Below are 20,727 nucleotides of genomic sequence, written 5' to 3' on the forward strand. Positions count from 1 at the left end.
AATGCTCAGCCTGTTAGAACACAGTAGTTCATAAACAGCATTTTTGTAATTGCCTTTGACAGCAATTGCTGCAACAAAATACATAAGTTGCAAAAAATAATAATGGTAGTCAAATTAATGCCTTTTTATTTATATTTTTACTGTTGTGCTGAAGGATACAAAGAGGAACATTGAGCAGATATTTAATTTCTTGTTTTATCTCATTAAACAAAACAAATGTGTTTCAGATTAGTTTTACCAAAGCTATTTATCTAATTATGGCTCTCACTGCACTTGAATGAATGGTTGCAAATCAATAGGTCTCTTAGGTTGCCAGGACATGCCTTAGTATTGGTGAGTCTCCAAGATGAATAGCAGGAGTGATGTGTCTTTGGGTTTTTTCCATTTAGATATCTGTCCTCAGTTCATACAGTGTATGCATAAACTGAGAATTTACCTGAAGGCCTACTTAAAGAGTTCAATTTATAAATTGATAATTTGCCATCAGTGTGGCAAAAATATTTACACTATACTGATAGAGGTTTTATTTTTAAAAACCCAAAGCAATTCTTTCAGAGGAGCCTAGAGCAGATAAAAACATATTGTACTGGGCCAAGATGCTGGTTCATCCAGTCCTGTATACGTAAGTTTTAAGGTTAATCTAACAGGTAACAGCTTTAGCCATAAATACAATGTTTCCTGTGATTTCAAGAAAGTGTGTGGGCAATGTTGAATTGCATGCCTCTGCCATACTGTTTTGGGTTTTTTTTTCCAGTTTCAAATAGTCAAATAGTTTATACTCTGATGCTGGGGGCTTGTTAACATTATCCACTATAGTTATAACTTTTCATGTTGTGCACCTACAAATCCAGTCTTTTAATGAATCTGGATAGTGTTTTGATTCCAGACTCATCTTGGAACACAAATTTGCAAAGCTTCTCTGTAGGGTTTGGTGACTGACTTTACAAAGAAAGGAAAACTAAGTTTTGTTTTATTCTGTTGTTGATGAAAACATCTAGTTTTGATCAGTTTTGAATAACCTACCTTTAATTTCAGTGACCCTTCCTCTGTTCCTACGAGGCAGGGAACTTCCAGCTTCTGTACATTTAACTTTTTATTTTGTTTTTCAGCTGATTTTCAAGCAAGCAATTCCAGTCTCTCTAGATGACTCCTTCCATGCTGTAATCATTTTTGTTACCTTGTTTTGAACTCTATCTGTTTCTGCAGTGTCCCTTTGAACTAGTGATGGCCTGTGCTGAATGTAATATTCCAGATGAGACTGCACCACTGTTTTATATAAATAGTGCAATTTCCTCCCTCTGCCCATCATGTAGGTTTTTCATCCTAACAATCTGCTGTCTCTTCAGAGCTCCTAGGGCCACTGGTTAGTTCTTCACACAAAATGTCTTCCCAGCCATTCAGGTTGCTTTCTTTCAGCTGATATAGTTAATTTAAAGCCATATAAATTGTCAGCATACTTTTCCTTGTTTTTGATGTGGATAAACACAATTTAGCACTGTTTACTTGACTAGATCCATTTGAAGCTGTTTATAGGCTTCTGATTGTGACTAAACAAATTTGTATGAGTACAATTTGCTTATCTTGATGCTGGCATCACAAATATGTTTCGTGAAACAGCATCTAGCCTAGGACACAACGTTGGGCCATCTTTATATTTTCCTTTTCACAATGAAAGGCTCCATTTAATCCTGCTCTTGTCCTCCATTATTTCTGTGTTTTTGATCAACTACAATGTTTTGTCTACACATGAAAGACTGCCTTATCTTTCTTTGAGGAGTTTTCTGTGTTAGGGTGAGTCCATACTGTCCTTGTTGGAGTTGGAGGTACAGCTGTAGAGTGTTGCTGTGTAGGTGGTCCCTGAACACACGAGAAAAGCAGATGATAGCACGTCAGTCTTGAGTTTGTTGCAACATGCTCTGTCAAAGGCTTTGCTGTTCTTCTGAGGAATGTAAGAATATTCATGACCAGTGAAGCTCCTGTTTGGTGGGTGGACAAGTGTTTGGAAGGCTTTCCACAGACTAGTAACCAACAACTCTGTCAAATAATCTCTGAACAGAGCTCTCTGCAGGAGTATCTCTTGACTCTGCTGCTATCAGTATTTTCTTTGAAAACTCTAGCGATGGAGTGGAGAATACATTGTTAAGAAGTAGCTACTGCTCTGATACATCAAAGAAGAAGGAGTGGTGAGGAAAACTGCCATTTTTTGTTCTTTAAAAAAGTATTTATTTTTATTTTTCTGCTTAGGCAACTTTATGGCAAAATTACTATTAGGAGCAAATCTATCTAACAGGTAAACTTCAAAGACTTTTGAAGAACGTCACGTTACAAGCATTTGTTCTCTATTCTTGTAAAGCACTTCATTAAAAACAGAGACACAAAATGTCCTTGTAGTGAGTGGTCTTTTGCATTTAGGCAGAAAAGTGTAGCTAACAGAGCAACACTGCTATTAAATCAGAGTTGTGGTTGGTCTGATAAAATACAATACAAACTTAGGCTCTTTGAGAATCCATTTATTTTGGCAGTAGAAAAGTACCTACTTCAGTTGTTTATTAATAGCAAAACAAGTTACAAAAAAATTTAAGGCAGGATGGTGAGAGTCGATAAGAAAACATCTCATTTGTCCCTTCTGTAAATAAAAATAACTCCAAGGAAACTATCCAGAGACAATAACTTCTTGTTAAAAACTGTTCCTGGTCACTGAAAAGCAAATGATAAATTTTGTGAAACTTCTGAACCTGGAAACCAAATTTTTTTTTTAATTTGAGTTAAGCACGAAAACACACTGCATCTTCATCCCTTGCTTTAGCAGTTCTTGGTGTTATCTGACTTTTAGAAACAAAGCTAAATTCTGAGGGTCTGTGAGTCATCTTCTTTTCAGCCTGAGCCAGCTCCAGCTTCAGTATGTGTATGCTTGTTTCTCAAACCATGACTTTTTCCCTTCTAAGTTAGTCATTGTTATCTCTTGGCACAAGTGAAGAGGTTAAAAACGTCAATAAGCATGAGGCATGCTAAAAACATGCAAACAAACCTCCCATGTAATCTTCCAAACTCCAGAGTGTTCCCATTCCCATTACTTTGTTTTCATGAACCCATCTGATCTTTTGATCATATCCTGATGGGGGGAGCAGGGAGGTGAATTCCAAGGCAAGGGTTTACTGACCAGGAATAATGTCCTAGAGGCCCTCTTCAGTTAACTTCTGCTGGTGTCTACAGTTTCCAAAACAGACATTATGGCACTGCACGAAGAAAAAGTAGAAAATAGATTAGATAGAGGTGAAAAATTTGTGTTGATCTTTTTTTGAAAACTTTGCATTTTGAAAAACCATCTGTGTATGTATCTACATACCAAAGAGTTTGGTAAGATCCTTTTAATTTTGGTACAGTTATTTCTGGTACTGGAGAAGCTACCAAATAGGTAGTTAACCCATAGGCTTTGGCTGGTTTGGATGGATGAAGCTCTTGGGGTTTGTGGTGGTTTGAGATCAGGATGGTATGAAGTCACCTCTAAAAAAACAGTGTGGGAAAGGATGGAGCAGTGAGTAAGGTGATGGGGGAGAGCATCAACTGTTTTTTGAAGACAGAGTATCTCAAAATGAAGGTGTCTTACAGTAAGTGGTGATTTGCTGTCAGTCTGCTCTAGGGCCCCTGTGGGTCATGTGTCCTTGCTGCAGAATAAGTGATTGAGCTGGATGAGCTTTGGAGATTGTCATGGTGAAGAGGCTGGAAGAATCTGAACAGAAATTACCTTCTTTTCCCAGGCTGCTTTGGTGAATTGATGAGAGTAAACTGAGTGTCCCAGCAGTCTGTTAGGATGTCACTGACATCTTGCTTAGTGTTCATGGAAACACAGATAGAGCATCTCTGCTACTCTCTGACAGATCAGTCACTGTGGGGGGAATAATGTCATATATTAATCTTTTGGATATTTTTTTCCCCTGATTTCAATCTAAATTATAATTTTCCAGTGCATATTGCTTGAAACAACTTCAAGTTAGCAGTTCCCCATCTCTTCCACCTCCTTCTTTGTGTGGGTCAGAAAACATTTGCTGACTTAAAATTATATTTATTAGTGACTTTTAAAAGTGAGTAGGCTAGTAACTAGGATACAGTGGGTAAGTGGAAGGAGGGTAGCAGCATATTGAAGTGATCAATGTTGCAAGCCTTGGCTGTGATGCAGAATATTGAAGAATAAGAGAGTTAATTCTCTTTGCCCCTAGGCCTGAAAAAATGTGGTCAGTCTTTAACTCCTTTTATTCTCATGGGACAAAGCACTCCTTCAAAGATCTTAGGATAAGGATTTAACATGGGGAAGCAGAAGAAGGTGGCTCAGTTCTATGTTGTTGCTTTCCATGGATACATAAAGGAGGACCCTGAAGAGTCCCGGACACTGGTCTGTGTGGTAGGGCAAGAAGGATGCAGCTTCAAGTGCTGTGTGAGCTGTGTGAGCTGCTCCTTAGTCTGGTAATCAGAAGCTCCTCCAAGAGTGCTGTTCCTAGCACTGGCTGCCAGGCCTGGCTGTCCTCAGCTGGTGGAAACGTGACCCTGGAGAAAGGCAGTGATGTGTGAGTCCTTTCCTCTGATTGTGCTATGGCATCAGCAGACGGTTCTGCTGGCTCTTTGAGGTTGCTCTGTTCAGGATACACTCAGCTATACTTTGACTGTGAGTAATGCAGAGGCTATTCTGCGTTTCTTTTGTGTGCCCTGTTCACACAACTGATAAGCAAGCTGCTGTTCATTGTGTCCCTCTGCTTCTCTGTTACGTGTTCTAATGAGTATTTCTTTAAAAATAGTTACAGTGCTGCTGCTGCTGTTTCCAGTGAGGGATGAGGTGCTCTCCTGGGTGGTTATCTCAGATTCTGCAGGTGCAGGCTGTGAATACTGCCTTGTGCATATTCTGAAATGGCCTTGAAAAAGTCATCCACAACTTCCAAGCCAAAAGACTTCTGGTTTAAAACAACAGTTCATCTGAAGGAGTAATTTTCCTTTCAGCACCTGATGTACAGAGTTCTTTTGAAATCTTAGAGAGTTCAACCTCTTTGTCAAGAGACACATCTTATACAGACATGTGTGTTCAGTTTCATAAAATGCAATTCACCTCAGATCCCTGTTCTGCTGAAATAGTGTGGACTTTTTTCCACTGCACACGTTTTTCATGCTAATTTAGACTCTAGCTGTTTTTTCCTTTGCATATGCCTTTGAGTATGAGAATAAGATTGACTAGGATATAGATATCATATGGTGGGACTTCTGTTGGGATGGAAAACTAGATAATAGTTGCAAATGTAATTAAAGGTTAATTAATTCAGATAATCAGACATAGAAAGTAGAAAAATCTTCTAATCTTTTGACTCTCAAATTGTGAGAGTTTTTTGTATTTTCCTTTTAAAGGGAAAATGTGCCTTAAAAGTAATTTAAAGGCTTTTAATGCATTAAAAAATGGAATAAAGGGATAGGCACTTTCTGCTTTAAATGCCAGGTCTTGTTTTGCTGGAGGGAAATTACTGACATCACGGGGGACAAGAGACTGATGTGGGACAAATTGAAGCAAGATTTGTTTGTTTGTTTGTTTAGTTAGGTTGCCTAAAATATATTTTTTTTCCCGTAGGTAATTTCTCCACAAAAGTTTGGTGCAACATGGTTTAATATATTCGTTTTCTGTGAATTTGAGTGGGGTTTTAATCTCAAAGGATGTTAATTTTGCAATAGTATCTTGTCAAATTTTGTGACTTTTTGCTTAAACTGACTTTGACTGTATATCTGAATGTAGTCTGAGCCTGAGGAGAGGTACAAGGATCATTTCTGAAGGCCCATGCTGTCTTGAAAATAAATAATAAGTGCAGAGAGCCCTAATAGGTCAGTTTCTATTTATGATATTTTCAGAAGTCTGTTGTTAGACCAAGGCCTTACCTTTCAAAACTGGAGGTTGAAAAGAGAAAATTACTGGTACCAACTGGAAAGAAAACCCTTCTACTTAGGGATCAAACTTCCTACAGCAGTATGAGGAAGGACTTGTAGGCTTAATTAGAATGAGCAAATCTGCAGCATGAAAATTCAAAATAATACAGCATAAACCTGATGTGACATATCCATGTGCTAGTAATAACAAATGTGTGCAAACAATAGTTTGTATGAATAAAGAATGAAAATAAAGATATATATCAGAAGAAAGGCAGGTAATTAAATTTAGGGATGAAGAATATAATTAAGGAAATCTACCTCATTAGGGTGGAAGTCTTGCTTCACTTGAAAAGCTGTACTCCTTTCTTGAACCTGTTTTCACAAGGGAGGCTCCTGTCTAAAGATGCCTGAACTGTATCTGTGACCTTGTGGGGGTGCTGAGCACATCTTTTACTTTCTTGTGAGATTAATTTGTACAAGTAATGTCATTTGTATTATTTGGTTTTGATTTTATCTTGCTGAGTAAAATTTCTGTCTCTTAGCTACTTGGCACTTGAGCAGTTTTACTGAGGCAAAAAGAAATACACAAAACTCATCTGTGTCTTGTATATATATTTTCTGATTCTGTAACCTCTCATTCTGGTGAAAGCTAGATTTACGTAAGCAGCTTTTAGTGGTTGCTCATATATTCTAGACTCTTCATGTTCTACTAGTATTCCACATGCTGTATTCTAATAGTTATGTCTTCTAATACATTCCGTATTCTAATAGTTATGGCATACTACCTTCCACTCTTTCTTGCTCTATGTGCCAAGCAGTTAGGATTGAATGATAGGCATGCAGTGGTTTCTGCTGCATTGAAAAATTCAGATATTTTTGAACTGTTTTGTGTCTCAGATCCTTCCCCATCTCAGAGGTGATAAACCTCCCTTTGGAGTGGTTTGCACTTGAGTTTTCATTTTTTTCTGCTTTAATGGCTGGACTAAAGATTTGCAAGGTGATCAGAGTTCACAGAATTCACAGAATCACTAGATTGGAAGAGACTTCTAGATCATTGGGTCCAACCCATGCCCTAACACCTCAACTAAGCCATGGCACCAAGTGCCACATCCAGTCTTTTTTTAAACACATCCAGGGATGGTGACTCCACCACCTACTCAGGCAGGCCATTCCAGTTCTTTATCACTCTTTCAATGAAAAACGTTTTCCTAATATCCAGCCTATATTTCCCTTGGTGCAGCTTAAGACTGTGTCCTCTCGTTCTGTCAGTTGCTGCCTGGAGAAAGAGACTGACCCCCACCTGGCTACAGCCACCTTTCAGGAGGTTGTAGAGAGTGATAAGGTACCCTCTGAATCTCCTTTTCTCCAGGCTAAACAACCCCAGCTCCCTCAGCCGTTCCTCACAGGGTTTGTGCTCCAAGCCCCTCTCCAGCCTCGTTGCCTCCTCTGGATGAGCTCACGTGTCTCAGTGTCCTTCCTAAACTGAGGGGCCAGAGCTGGACACAGCACTCAATGTCCTTCCTGAACTGAGGGGCCAGAGCTGGACACAACACTCAATGTCCTTCCTGAACTGAGGGGCCAGAACTGGACACAGCACTGGAGGTGTGGCCTAACCAGTACAGTACAGGGGAAGAATGACTAGGCCCAGTACAGGGGAAGAATGCCCTCCCTGCTCCTGCTGGCCACACCATTCCTGATCCAGGCCAGGATGCCCTTGGCCTTCTTGGCCACCAGGGCACACCGCTGGCTCATGTCCAGCTGGATGTTGACCAGTACCCCCAGGTCCCTTTCTGCCTGGGCACTGTCCAGCCACACCGTCCCCAGCCTGTAACATTGCAGGAGGTTATTGTGGCCAAAATGCAGGACTCAGCACTTGGACTGATTAAACTTCATCCTATTGAACTCTGCCCGTGCATCCAACCAAATTAGTACGATGCCACTCTGCAGATGGTTTGAAGGTGCTGGTAGCAGAGTTCAAGGTATTTCTGAAGCTTTGCCAAGAGCAGTTGAGAAGTTCCTGATCTCCTTTGCTAAAAAAAGTGTTTGCATGATCTAAGGGAAAGATTTAGTCTTTCTTTGCGTATTGAGTGCTTTTTAGCCCTCTGTACAGCGAGGCCTTGACTGCTTCATGAAACCAAAGTAGTTAAGCTTTAATAGTTTTTCCTACAAAAAAGTAAATTACAGCTGTTCTTCTGGAAGTGGTTAGAACTCCCACTCTCCGGTTCAGAGTAGGCTGGCACTGGCTTGTGCCAAGAGCTACTGTCAGTGAAATTTTTATTGTTCCCAAGAGGTCACATAACGGAGCGCTGCCAACACAAACCACAGCACTGCAGATTCTCGAACTGTTAAGGCTGGAATGCAAAATTCTTTAAGCAGAGCTTGTTCACCCACCCTCAAGGCTGCTCCTGCTCTCGGAAAACCTCAGAAGCAAGAAAAGCAGAAGTCGGGAGTTTTACTCTAGATTTGTTGTGTTTTAAATGTCCTATAGGTATTTGAACTTAGAGTGGGGCTGCCCTGAGTACCTGGAGGAGAGCCTGTGTGCTTCTAGCCCTCAGCTGACAGCAGATGTTTACCAGTGGGTCTCAAAGTGCTTTCAGAGTGTGCTCATGGATGTTCCCATTGGGTGGGAAGGGAAATGTCTCTCTGAAGGTTGTGACCACACCACGTTCAGGAGTAAAACTGAGGTACACTGAACAGTCTGGTGCTTTTCCCAGTGGGCCACTTGGTCTCTGTGAAATCAGGAAATCAGTTTCTCAGAAACAAAGAGGAAATAGTTTGAATGTCTTTTACCAGAAAGAGCAGTTGTGCTCTCCTGGCAAATTACTGGGTGACCTACCTTCTGTGCAGGCAGTGGTAACAGCAGGGCTCTCTGGGAGCAGGGACACTAAATTATAGGGACATTAAAAACATACCCTTGTCCACCTGTAAACCCAGTCATGGATGATCTGCTTGCAGCCTATTAAAAGAAAATTTTAAAAAGTTGCCAGAAAGACAGGCATTTTTCAAGTAGTAAATTAATGCAATTTACTGAGATATATTTTCATAAATCATAATCAGAGCACAGAATTTTAACTTTGTCTTTTTGTACTTGAAGCATTAAAGATATTTTAGCTATTGAAAATCTAAAACTGTTTCTTTAATTACAAATTGCTTCCGAATGAATTAAGATTTTAATGGATTTTCTTATTTGATAATATATGCACTCTGTATTGGCATTTTTAGTCATTTGTCGTCATCGTTCACAGCTGATTTGCTGAATTTTTGCTAATATTTGGGGTTTTGTTTCTGCATCTGCGTTCACTGAAATAGCTGCAGCAATCTTGGATAATTTTGCCCTTCTGCTGTTTGCTAGAATTCTTGTGGCAGAGGCGAGCATTCTTGCAGCTGGGTTATGGGGGCAGTTCATCAGGAGGTCCCTGAGCCTGTGCTGGCAAAAATCAAGTACCCAACCACACTGGTTTTGCCTGACACCAGAGAGGGAATATTTGAACTTACACCTATGTGGTGGGTGCTCGGTAGTGACAGGCAAGATGAATCACTTACTTGATTGTCTGCTTTAAAAATTTTATTGTGTTTAATCTCTGAAAACTGTGGCTTGCTGAAGGTCAGGTTCTGGCATCAGTATTATGTGCAGAAATGTTGACAGCTGGGTTATGTCAGCAATTGAGACCTGACACAGTGGGTAATGTGATGGGGAAAAGTTTTGGTGGAAGGCTAACATGAAAATGTGTGATCTTAGGAGCCTCTTTTAAACACAGAATGCACCTAGAAATGTACTTCTGGTTGCCCTGAAGTTCCACAGACTTTTTCTCCCATGCCATGTACAGCCAGCTGGACTAGCAGAATTAGATTGTCTGGGAGTGATAGAGCAGGAGACAACTACTGAATTATTTGGGTGCTCAGGGAACTCCAGGAGACTGTTTGATCCAATCCCTACTCCATACATCAAAGCCTGAGAAATTGTACGGGATGCTGTCTGGTGAAGTTACAGAAACTGCAGGAAGAACACTTTACAACCTGGGCATTTATTCTTGTGTTCGACACACAATTTCCTCATAAATTTCTTTTTACTAATGCGCGCATGTAAGTCAAGCTTCTTGGCTTTCAGAATGCCTTTGCTAAGTAGATGTGCCATTCTGTGTTTTTCTTTTTTTTTTTTCATTTGGAAATGTGTCATGAGAAGGTATTTTGCTGGCAACACGAGAAACATGTCAACTGAGGAACTTTGAAAAGCTTTTAAGCATGCAGACAACCTGCGTTTTCCTACTCCTGATCTCTCTTTTAACTGTTTTGTTGTTGTCTTCATTTAGATTTATCTGAAAATAAACAGTAATCTGTCACTGGGAACCTTGTTTTAATTGCAGTGTGAAATATCCAGTGCACATTCTTTTGAAAGCTCCAAATCAAATCTGTCAAATTATAACTTGCATCATTAGAAATACTAGCTGTTACAAAAAATTGTAGCAATCACTAAACCCCCATACCCATCTTCTCTTATGTGCTGCCCCCCAGATCAAAACCAGACGAGATGCTGGTGGTCAGGGACCAAGGGTAGGTGACAAAGACCATCTACTGTATTTATGAGGTGCTAAGTTTTTAAAAAATATAAGTACAGCAATATTGTTAAGTGTTTATGGTAACAGTCTGTACAGTGCCTATTTTGTACTGGAAGAAAGGGAGGATACCGCTTTTGTGTGAAATGTTGCTGACAGCCAGGAAGAGAGAAATGCACAGGTAATTTTGTAAGGTAGCTTTAGGAAATGTGTGGCCAAACTGGCAAACTAGAGCACAAATGCTGCAATAAAGTTTAGTTAATGAAGGAACGTGAAAAGACAATTAAGTGTACTCTGCATATTTTAATGTTACATAAAACATGATAAAAACCAGTAAAATTCTGATTGTTTTCATACTTAGTGAAATCTCATTGCAAACACTGTATTAGCATATAAGTTGAAAATGTACATTCTCTTTTTATAAGAAAGAGAAATCTTGTTTAAACTCTGTTTCTGTATTGCAAACTATGCCCAACAGTCTACAGCTGCACATGACATGGGAATTGTCTTTTGTTTCAGCTGATGCATTTATGTGAACATGGGGTTGGAAGTGAAGTTCCCCATTGCTGACACCCTTGAATGTTGTATTGTCATTTTTTGTGAGCGTAGTTAGCTTCCTTTTTATGTTGACAGAGCAGAGTCTCTGCTCTGTCAACATAGAAAGGATTTATTGGACGGGTTTTATGCCATCATTCCTTGGATAGTTTTAATTTAGCATAAACAAGTGCTTCCTCTGAGCACAGCTGTCCCTCCCTGCCTCCCTCCACGTCCCACAGCCCTCGCCTGTGCCCCCGCTGCTCACCTTGCTGGGGATCGTGTTTGTGTGGCTCCCCAGTGACCCCACCAAGGGAAACCATCCCTGTGGAGATGAACCTCTGTTTAATGAGCCGATTCAAAGCCATTGGTCCTTCAGCTTGGTTCAGGACATGGCTCCGTGGACACGCTTGGAAGCACAAAGGAGAGGAGTGGCTGGACTGGGAAGCTGGAGCAGAAGGTGTAGAGAGGACATGACCTGCTTGTCAGCAGCCTCATTTCAGGATACTTAATCTGATCATGGAACTCATCATTAAAAGGAAGGTTGTAGAGTAAAGGCTGTCTCCTTTCTTTAGTAGCATGAAGTTCCTAACCAAGGCATCCCCTCCTGACAGCTCACCACTCTTCCCTTTCTCTCAGTCTGGGTGGGTGTCTGGATGCTGCAGCTTTATTTGAGGTGCAGGATACAGATGGAGGAGCTTGTGTTGGTGGATTTATCCTGGGCTTTTTACCATGGTAGGACTGAGGAAGACGGAGAGAAACCAGGTAGCCCTGCCATATTGTCTTCTATGATATTTTCTATTCTTAACTTTTTTTAGGCATAGAAAAGGGCATTGAAAATAAATTTTGCTTTTGGACACTAAACTCAACTCCTTGCTTGGCTTCAGAGACTTTGAAAGTGGATGGTTTATGCCAGATTGAGTAAAAATTAGTTTTGTTTGAAGGAGAAACCCATTCAGCCATGTTTAGTTTGCTAGGTACTGGGAAATAAAGAAATGTTTCTAAATGCATAACTTTCGTGTCACTGACTCAGAAATAAGTTTTTAAATATAAAGAGCACTGCTTGCCTTTATAAAGAGCATCCATTTTCTTCTCACTTCCCTTTCTGTTTTGGAGGAAGTGAGAATGAACCATGAATTGTGGGTTTCCCCTTCATGAAATAATTTATTTTGTAAGTTCTTTTTCTACAGAAAACAGATGACAATACCTCCTTAGTTTTCTTTCATTAATGACCCATTTGGGTTTCTCCAGAGAGCTCTTCAGGCTCATCTGGGAACCCTAAATGGTAAGCTCTGCTGAACACAGATTTTTCTTTTTACAGCTTTTTGATCTTTACATGCTAAGTATATGAAGTACATACTTAAGTATATGAAGTTTAAGATGGGCAGGAGAAGATTTTTTCCTTTATAAAAAAGATTCTTTATAAAGGGTTTTATATTTAATCTTAAATAAATATTAATACAGAGAACTGTCACATTGGTTGTTCTTCATTACCCGTGAATTCTGACAGTGAGTTTCAAGTGGAGCAGTGGGGGAAGGTTGTTTGTTTCAAATATTATTGGCAGAAAGTCAGGCACATTCTACAGTTTCATAGGAATGATATCTGCTGAAAGTCAGCTAGCTTCCCAACCAACTCTGCTTGCTGTGCCTTAGCAACAAGGAAAAATCTGTTGCCACATGGAAACGGATTGGGATTCATGACAACACTCCCTTATATCCAGCCACCTTCAAACAACGGCAGCGTTTCATCTACTGAACACAACACCCACTTACTTCTGCTTAAAACAACTATCATTTAGACAGTAGCAAGTGATGTCAAATGCAAAAGATTCAAAGGTGGCAAATTCATATTGTTTGGTAATTTTTTGCTCCCTTCCCCCACTCCTCCTTGCCTGGCACTAGTAAGCACTGGGAATAAGCGAGATTTTCTCCTGCAGAAATTACTGCCTTCTTGTGTTGCAGGTTGAGGAGGGTGTGTCAGGCAGGTACAGCCCAGCTTTGTTTCAGGATTTGTGTTCAGATCAGGGCTAGAGTGGAAATTCTCTAATTATTGTAGCTGCTTGCTTTTAGCAACTCCAGCAAACCTTTTGGATAAAAAACCCCATAGGTTTCTATCAATTGTAACAGTTGCTGTGGTTTCTGTCACTCTTACGGCATTATCATTGTCATGGTTCATAATGAGAGGACAAAATCTGGTTGACACACAAATAATTACTTTTTGATTTGTGCGTGGAGTGGGAGAGAAGCCTGAGGGAAATTGAGTAAATACCTCTGACGGATTTTTAAAATTTTTCCTGAGCCACTGTATTCTTAGAGCTGAGTGATCATAGGAGAGAAAAGTACAAGCAGATGATTGTTTTGGGGAGTGAATTTGTATTCAGCTTCATTTGTGATCCTTTTCCATACACTCTCATGGTTGGAATATGAGACGTTTCCAGCATGAGTACTTGTGAAAGTGTATTTTAGGTTTGGATGCTTAAATTCTTGCTGGATATGTGTCTGAATATATAATTTCCTTTATGGTCACATTAGCCAATTTAGGATTCAGGTGTTGAGTAGCTGCAGAAAACCCCCTGTCAGGGAATAGAAATTATCTCATTACCAGGGAGTCTGTGCTACACCATGTGCATTTCAAAATGAGATGATTTTTTGTTCAGGCTATTTATATTTATGGAATAACAACACTGAAGCATTTGCTTAATTTTAAATATATTGAGTAATCCAGTTTGAAACGCACAACTGTCATACTAAATTCTTTAGACACATAGTGAGAGTGCCCTGAAACTATGAACAATTGTTTGGTTATTTTGTTATATGTACATAAAAACAATGTTTCTAGAACTGCTCAGCAGTGTGGAGTTGATTATGGGCATGTTTGCAAATTAAGCTCTGATCAAATAGACAAATATTGATGAGTGTGTTGTAAACTGAAAACAGGTAAAGTATGGTCGCACATTGCGAATTCCTAAGCATAGAATATTATGCTCATATTTTGGAAACTCAACCAGTTAAAACCTAGATATTTGAAAAATCTGGAGTGGAAACTTGAACAATTTACTGGGGAAGAAAGGCCATGATTCTGCCTTTCCTCATTTCTGTTAGTTTTAAAATAAGTCCCACTCTAGAAGATTTAATGAAAGGAATAATCTTGACTAAAAAAGAAATTCTCCCTTCCCATTTCTGTGGGGTTTTTTTTTTTTCCTAACTGCGCATAAATATCAGTAGCTCTTAGAAGAAAGGCAAAACATTTCTGTTCCATATTTGAAATTATTATTTTCCTACAATTTCTATAGCCTCTTTTGAGGTGTTACATTATGACTTCTAGTGTAGACAGGTTGCTGGCTGCTACCACTGCACTAAATCCCAGCTGAGGAAAGCACTTGAACTGGAGCTCAAAGCACTCTTACTTTGTTTCTTTCTGGGAGTGCTGGTGATTAAATTGCTAGCAGATGTATGGAGCGTTGCTGTTGCTACTGTGACTGCAGTGCTGGCAATGGCAGAAATATCAGCAGTTGTTGGAACAGCTTGGGCAGGAGGCGAGGCACAAGCGACTTGTAGGCAAGTCATTCTCTAAAGCTGAGATGTGGCCAAAGCAAAATCTCAGGTCTAAAAATGAGGAGAAAATTCAAATATGTCTCCAAAAGATATGACTATATCCATGTTCTATAGTGCCATTAGCCCTTGAACAGAACATTCATCATGTTGTAGTAGATGCACAGGGAGTTGCTATAGTGGACCCAGTTCAACCCTCTCCCAAGGGAGGAACTAAGTCAGGTCCTACAGTAAGATACAGCTTGTTCTTGCCACTGGAGCCATTAGTGTACTTTGTTGTCTAGTATGTTGTGGGGGATTTCTTTCCAAACCTCTAAAAAATCAGTTTGTGCCAATATATTAAAAGATTATCATTGATATCTTTGCATACTTAACTTTAAATAATGTCAGAAATTCTCAGCTTATTTTTAAAATAACTGTAGATTTGAAGCAGTTCTAATTTAAACTTAAGTATAGACTTTGCATGGTAGTATTAGCCATTAAATTAGCCTCTGCTTCTAAAAATCCACCTAGCATATTTAATTATTTGGCTTACTGTTCTATAAGTTAATTATCTAGTTTGTAGATAGATATTTCCTTGTGGTTGTTTCAATTACTTGCTGGTCACCTTATTTTAATCCTCCCATTGTTTTCACATCATTACTCTACTCCTTGCGATTTTTGTGATTTTAAATACCACAGTAAACTCCTTTATAACATTTCCCAATTTCAGACTAAATTTTCTGTGGTGTATTCTGATTTGATATTAGCAGTCATATTCTGAAACCTTCCTGGGCCTCCTGTCCCCGTTGTCCTCTCGTGTCACGTGCAGGTTGTGTCCCCAAGCTAGGATGATGCCATGCCTGTGCCATGTTCCTAGTTCAGACTCCGGATTGTCCAGCCCACAGGACTTCTCCGTGCCCCTTTCTTCCTGCATCCCCAGCAGGGGAGATGAAGCTGCCCATGCACACCTACTCATGTGTGATGGGACAGCCCTTCTGGAGAAATGCTCAGGAGCTCCTGCACATATTCTCTTCTGTGCCCAGACCACGCGTGCTGCCACAACCCTCTCCTCTCCCTGAGATGGGGTTTGGCAAGGCTTCTCCTCAAGCTGGTGAACAGGCATGTGGGGATGCCAGGGTGGCAGTAGCTAGAAAGCAGCTCTTGGCATGGGCATCAATAACTGTTCCAAGGTAGTTTTCATGAGAGATGAGCTGTTTGCTTGATGACTAATTAATTTGGTTTAAAAGCAGAGTTTGGCTCATTCTTAAGAGTGATTGCAAAAGTATTTTCAGTGGGGGAGGGGGGTGTCAAAATAATTTTGGGGGAGCAGCCTATATTTACCAGATGTCTTCAGGGGGGAGTGGTGCTTCCCCAACTGAGCCACCCAAAATCTGGGGTCTTTGAAGATACACTGGACCACTTATCCACTACCTCTTCCTCTCCTGTAGGCAACTGCCCAGTTTGTCCCCAACAGACAAAGCAGAGTCTGCTGAACAGAAGGGTCATCAGTACCTAATATCTATTGAGACAAGTTTAAAAAAAAAACAAAAAAAACCAACCAGAAAACAGGATCTATCATAGTAGCTAGGACATAAAATCCTAAATTTTTATATCAATTTCAGTCTAGCTGCAATGAATGTTCCAACATTACACAGGCTGCACCAGCATCAACATGAAAGATCGTTTTTCTATTCCAGAAAGCCACTTCCTGTTTAATTTTATTTTCTCCTATCCAATTTCTATTTTCTTATGCTTTTAGAAGTTTTGGGCAGCTGGATTCCTGCATGGCAGGCTAAATGTACTCACGGTCTGTCCAGTGTTTCATCTGTGCTCCATGTTGATATAGGTTCAGGCTGCCACTGAAAAGCCCTTGTCCTGTTCTCCCTTGTCCCGTTTCAGAGCTGTGAATTTCTCCTGTTTTCCATGCACCAGAGCTAGCACTATGTGGCTTGAAGGATTAAGTAGAAGTTTGGGGTTTTTCTTCCTCTACTGGTTTTCAGCATCAGACACTTTTTGCAGACTCCTTGGAATGTCTTCCTAATACTTAATCCTAATCTACCCCTAGATTATAAACTTTTCAGTTTAAAATTATTATCTGCTGTCCTTTCACTATGCTCCCTGATAAAAAGTCTGTCTATGTCTTGCCTCTTGGCCCCCTTTAGATACTGGAAGATACTTCAAGATCTCCCTAGAGCCTTCTTTTTTCCATGCTGAACAACTCCAACGCCAAGTCTTTTGGCCTGTCTCCATGGGAGAGGCACTCCATTCTCATGATCAACTTAGTGTCCCTCCTCTAGACTTCCTCCAACAGATCCCCATTTTTGTTATGCTGAGAAGCTGACAAATGGGTGCAGTAGTGCAGGTGGGGGTCTCACAAAAGTGCAGTAGAGGTGTAGAATCACTACTCTCAACTTGCTGGTCCTCCTTCTTTGATGCACCTTAGGATACAGTTGGATCATGTCCAGTTTTTCATCCACAAACACCCCCAAGTCCTTCTCCACAGGGCTGGTTTCAACCCGCTCATCACTCAGCCTGTGTCCATGTTTGGGATTACCCCAACCCAGGCACAAGACCTAACACTTGGCCCTGTTGAAATACATGAGGACTGCACAGACCCAGCTCTCAAGCCTGTCCAGGTCTCTCTGGATGGAATCCTTTCCCTCTAGAGTATCAGTCATCTGAGCTTGTCATCCCCAGGCTTGCTGAGGGTGCACTCAATCCCACTGTCGATGTTCTCATGTTAACATGAGTATGTTAAATAATATGGTCCCAGAGGGACACCACTCATCACTGGTCTGCACACAGCCATCAAACCATTGACCACAAACCTCTGAGTCCATTTCCTTATCCACCGAGTAGCCCATCCATCAAATCCATCTCTCTCCATTTTAGTGACAAGGATTTGTGTGGGATAGTATGGAATGTTTTGCACAAGTCCAGGTAGATGGTGTCAGTCTCTCTTCTCTTATCCATCACCACTATAACCCTGTTGTAGAAGGCAACCAGATTTGTCCTTTTTGCCAAGTTTCATCTTATGCTGTCATGTAAGTTCACACTGCAGTACCAGGATTCTCCCCGGGTGACACTCCCTGTCCTCTGTCGGCGCCAGCCTGGGAAAGGAGCAGGAGGCAGGGAAATCAATGTATAAACTTTGTGCTTCTGCAGTGAGTGAGGCTTGTGCAATGAAAGACTTGGACAGAAACCAAGAGAAGTGATGGTATGCAGGGCTGCTGCAGAACCAAGGCGTTAATGACATGGGGCTAGGAAGGTTAGGTGGCATCTGAGGCAGTGTTGCACTCTTACATCATCTTTGTTGGGCATGGCAGAGGGAAATTAGGCTTGTATGTTGCAGTATTTCCATATGGAGCTACTGTAAGGCATGGAACTATACTAAGGTTTGTGATGAGCATGGAAGGGTGAACAGCAATACATGCTTCAGTGGTTCCTCGTCCCTTCCCCTTCTAAAAATACAGGAACAAGAATGCAGGGAGGAAAAAGCAGGTGGTGTGATTGAAATATGCATTCTGTAATTCTTACAGGGTGTGAAGGATGGGTTTTTTTATGATTACAATATACAAGTGAGAATTGGATCCTTCTCAAAGCAAGGAATTAATTATGCTGCTTACAAATTGGAATAATGTGAGGGAGCACCACATGATCTTCCTGTTGTACCTCCACAATGTCTTCTTTTCCACTTCCAGGCTTATTTTAGGCAATGTGTTTTTGTGTCTTGTGAGGCTTGTAGTAAGACAGATGTTGCAAGTAAGCATCAGTTTAGACAATATCTTGTCTTTTAATAGTGACAAGGTATGGGAGGATCATGGTGAGTAAGAGAGGGGCAACCTGATTCTTGTGGAGATGTTTATCCTGTTTCTGCCCTTCAGAGTTCTGGTTCACTGTGAATTTTATAATTTTAAATCCCAGTCTTTATTGATCAGTGGTAAGATTTTGGCTTTTTTATTTCTCTCCTGTGAAGACTTATTTGTGATTTTTCGTGTCTGTCTCCTCAAATATGAATCCTCTCTAACTTAATTGAGTGGTCAGTTATTCTTATGTAATGTAAAGCAGAGCACAGAAAATGACTTTTCTTTGTGCCATATTGCGTAATTACATTATGTCTCTTGTAATCTCTCCTTTGTAAGGTAGGTGACTTTGTAAAGTCACAGCCTTTTTTGTCTTTTCTCGTATCAAAATTTATCCAAATCCTTTATTATTCCTACTACTATTATTGTCTGAATCCCCTCTAACATTGGAGCATTCATTTCTTGAGATGCTGTTAGCAGTGCAACGCGTGGCACGGCAGAGATAGCATTGATCTACATTAGTTAGCGCCCTCCTTGTCACCATTTTATTCACCATTTATCCTAATTTCTTTTAACTACAGTGAAGACTTTCATTTAGAAGAGTGGTCTTCCTTGAGAAGGGTTTTGTGACCCTGAGGTGTCTCTACTGAATTGATAGTTTGCTTTAAAAGTATGTGTAATTACATTTTATCCCTCTAGTACATGCTGATTTCAATGTTGAGCTCATCATACTGGCTCTTCAACCAGCATTTTTTAGATTTATCTTGAGATTCTTCACTGTCATTTTTGATCTTTCCTGACCCAATAATTGTGTATCTATAGGCTTTGGCATCTTATTGTTCATCTTCTTTTCCAGATCAAGAATAAATTTAATAAAAATTACAGAACTGAGTTTACCAAGCCTTTTTCCTGATGTGAAACAATTATTATTTGGAGACATGTGTTAGACTATTCAGATGATTTGATAAATTCTTTTAATGTAGATTTCAATAGCTATAAGTCTAGATTGCAGCTACCTTTTTTTTGTAATGTGAGAACCATAACAGAAATAACAGTATATCAAATTATCTTACAGACCCTGTCCAGAAGAATTTCAAATCCCTATTTGGAAACTCCTGCAAATAAGGTACTTGTGAAGCTTCTTTTTAATTCTATTTCATCAAACAACATGCGAGGAATGCTTCTGCTTCCGTTCAACATCTTAATCGTAGCCTTGAAGACACTTGTGAATGTGACCTGCAGTTAAATCCAGTTAAGAAATTATCATTTTGTGTGTGTGTGATACAAATCACATCCTTCTATTACTGAGTTTGCAAACTGAATTGTTGTTAACTCAAATCTGCACTTGCTTCCCTGTCACTTAAACGATTGCAACTGTTTAGATTACTTTTACAGTATTTGAGAACTCTGGTTTGCATGTCACAAGACTTTGCTGTCTTAGGCCTATTCTATATGCCTTAAAAAGTTCCTAAACATAGGAAGCAAACAACAACAACAAAAAGATGAAACCAAACAGCATCAGGTTAGTTCTTTGTGTCACTTGGTGTGTTTTGCTGGGACAGTGGAGAGACATCACAATAGAAGCCCAAGGTAAATTCTTCAGTAAGTACACAGAGTCTGGGTTTTATGGAAGACTGAGATGGGTTCTGTTTTGACAGACACATCTGCAGCCTTGAGGTGCAGGGTGGAAATCAGGTGTGGGGAAATCAGGTGTGTCCGTTCAGAAAGACCATATCCTCCTGGCAATGCATGGATGAACTGGTCTACAGCAATCATAGGAAACCTCCAAACATTCTGAACAAAAAGAAAAGACTACTAAATAGTCTTGCAGTGTGTATTAGGCCTGAAATAAATTATTTACCTCAAATACATAGGAAATTATATTTATTTTAAACTGTATCTGTGTGATTTTGCAGTGGCTTATATGTCTCTGCTTTACTAGAATAACACGTGTTTTCATTTAACTTGTTTGTTGTTCAAAGGTGAAGCTGATGGATAGTAAAACCTCTCCTTTTCTAGGGCAGCAAATCTAAAATCACCCCAGCTTGTGGGGCACCTGCAGCCCATGATACAACTGGCAGAAGCTGGGGTGCATTTCCTATGAGACTCTGAGTGCTTGCTTGTCATTTACCTGTGAAGAAGGCATTGCTCAAAGGGGGGGAGCGGACAGTGGCAAGGCAATTTACTACAGCAGGAGTAAATCCCTGTTTGTCACAGTTTTCAATTTCTCTTTTCATTCAGATTTATGGAGAAAGCGGTTCCTGTGCTGGGAGAGCTCTCAGGAATATTTTTACTCTACAGGCTTCTGACCTGATTAAAGACAGGGTGTACCTTACTGGCATTTGCAGGTAAATCAAAATCATTTGTTTTAATCACCTTTAAGAGTTTTATTTGCATTTATCTAT

The 20,727-nt window shown here is 40.1% G+C and overlaps 1 protein-coding gene across 2 annotated transcripts in view; it reads left to right on the top strand.

The window, feature by feature from the left end:
- Positions 1-20,727, top strand: part of RAPGEF5 (Rap guanine nucleotide exchange factor 5) — a 159,479-nt gene that overhangs the window by 10,513 nt on the left and 128,239 nt on the right. For both annotated transcript variants that reach the window (XM_063410746.1, XM_063410751.1), the window contains exons 2-3: positions 19,398-19,448; positions 20,564-20,670. In XM_063410746.1, coding sequence (XP_063266816.1) covers positions 19,398-19,448; positions 20,564-20,670 — 158 coding nt within the window. The remainder of the gene's footprint in view (positions 1-19,397; positions 19,449-20,563; positions 20,671-20,727) is intronic.

This window comes from Prinia subflava, chromosome 1 (assembly GCF_021018805.1).
Source record: "Prinia subflava isolate CZ2003 ecotype Zambia chromosome 1, Cam_Psub_1.2, whole genome shotgun sequence".
Lineage (NCBI taxonomy): Eukaryota > Metazoa > Chordata > Aves > Passeriformes > Cisticolidae > Prinia > Prinia subflava.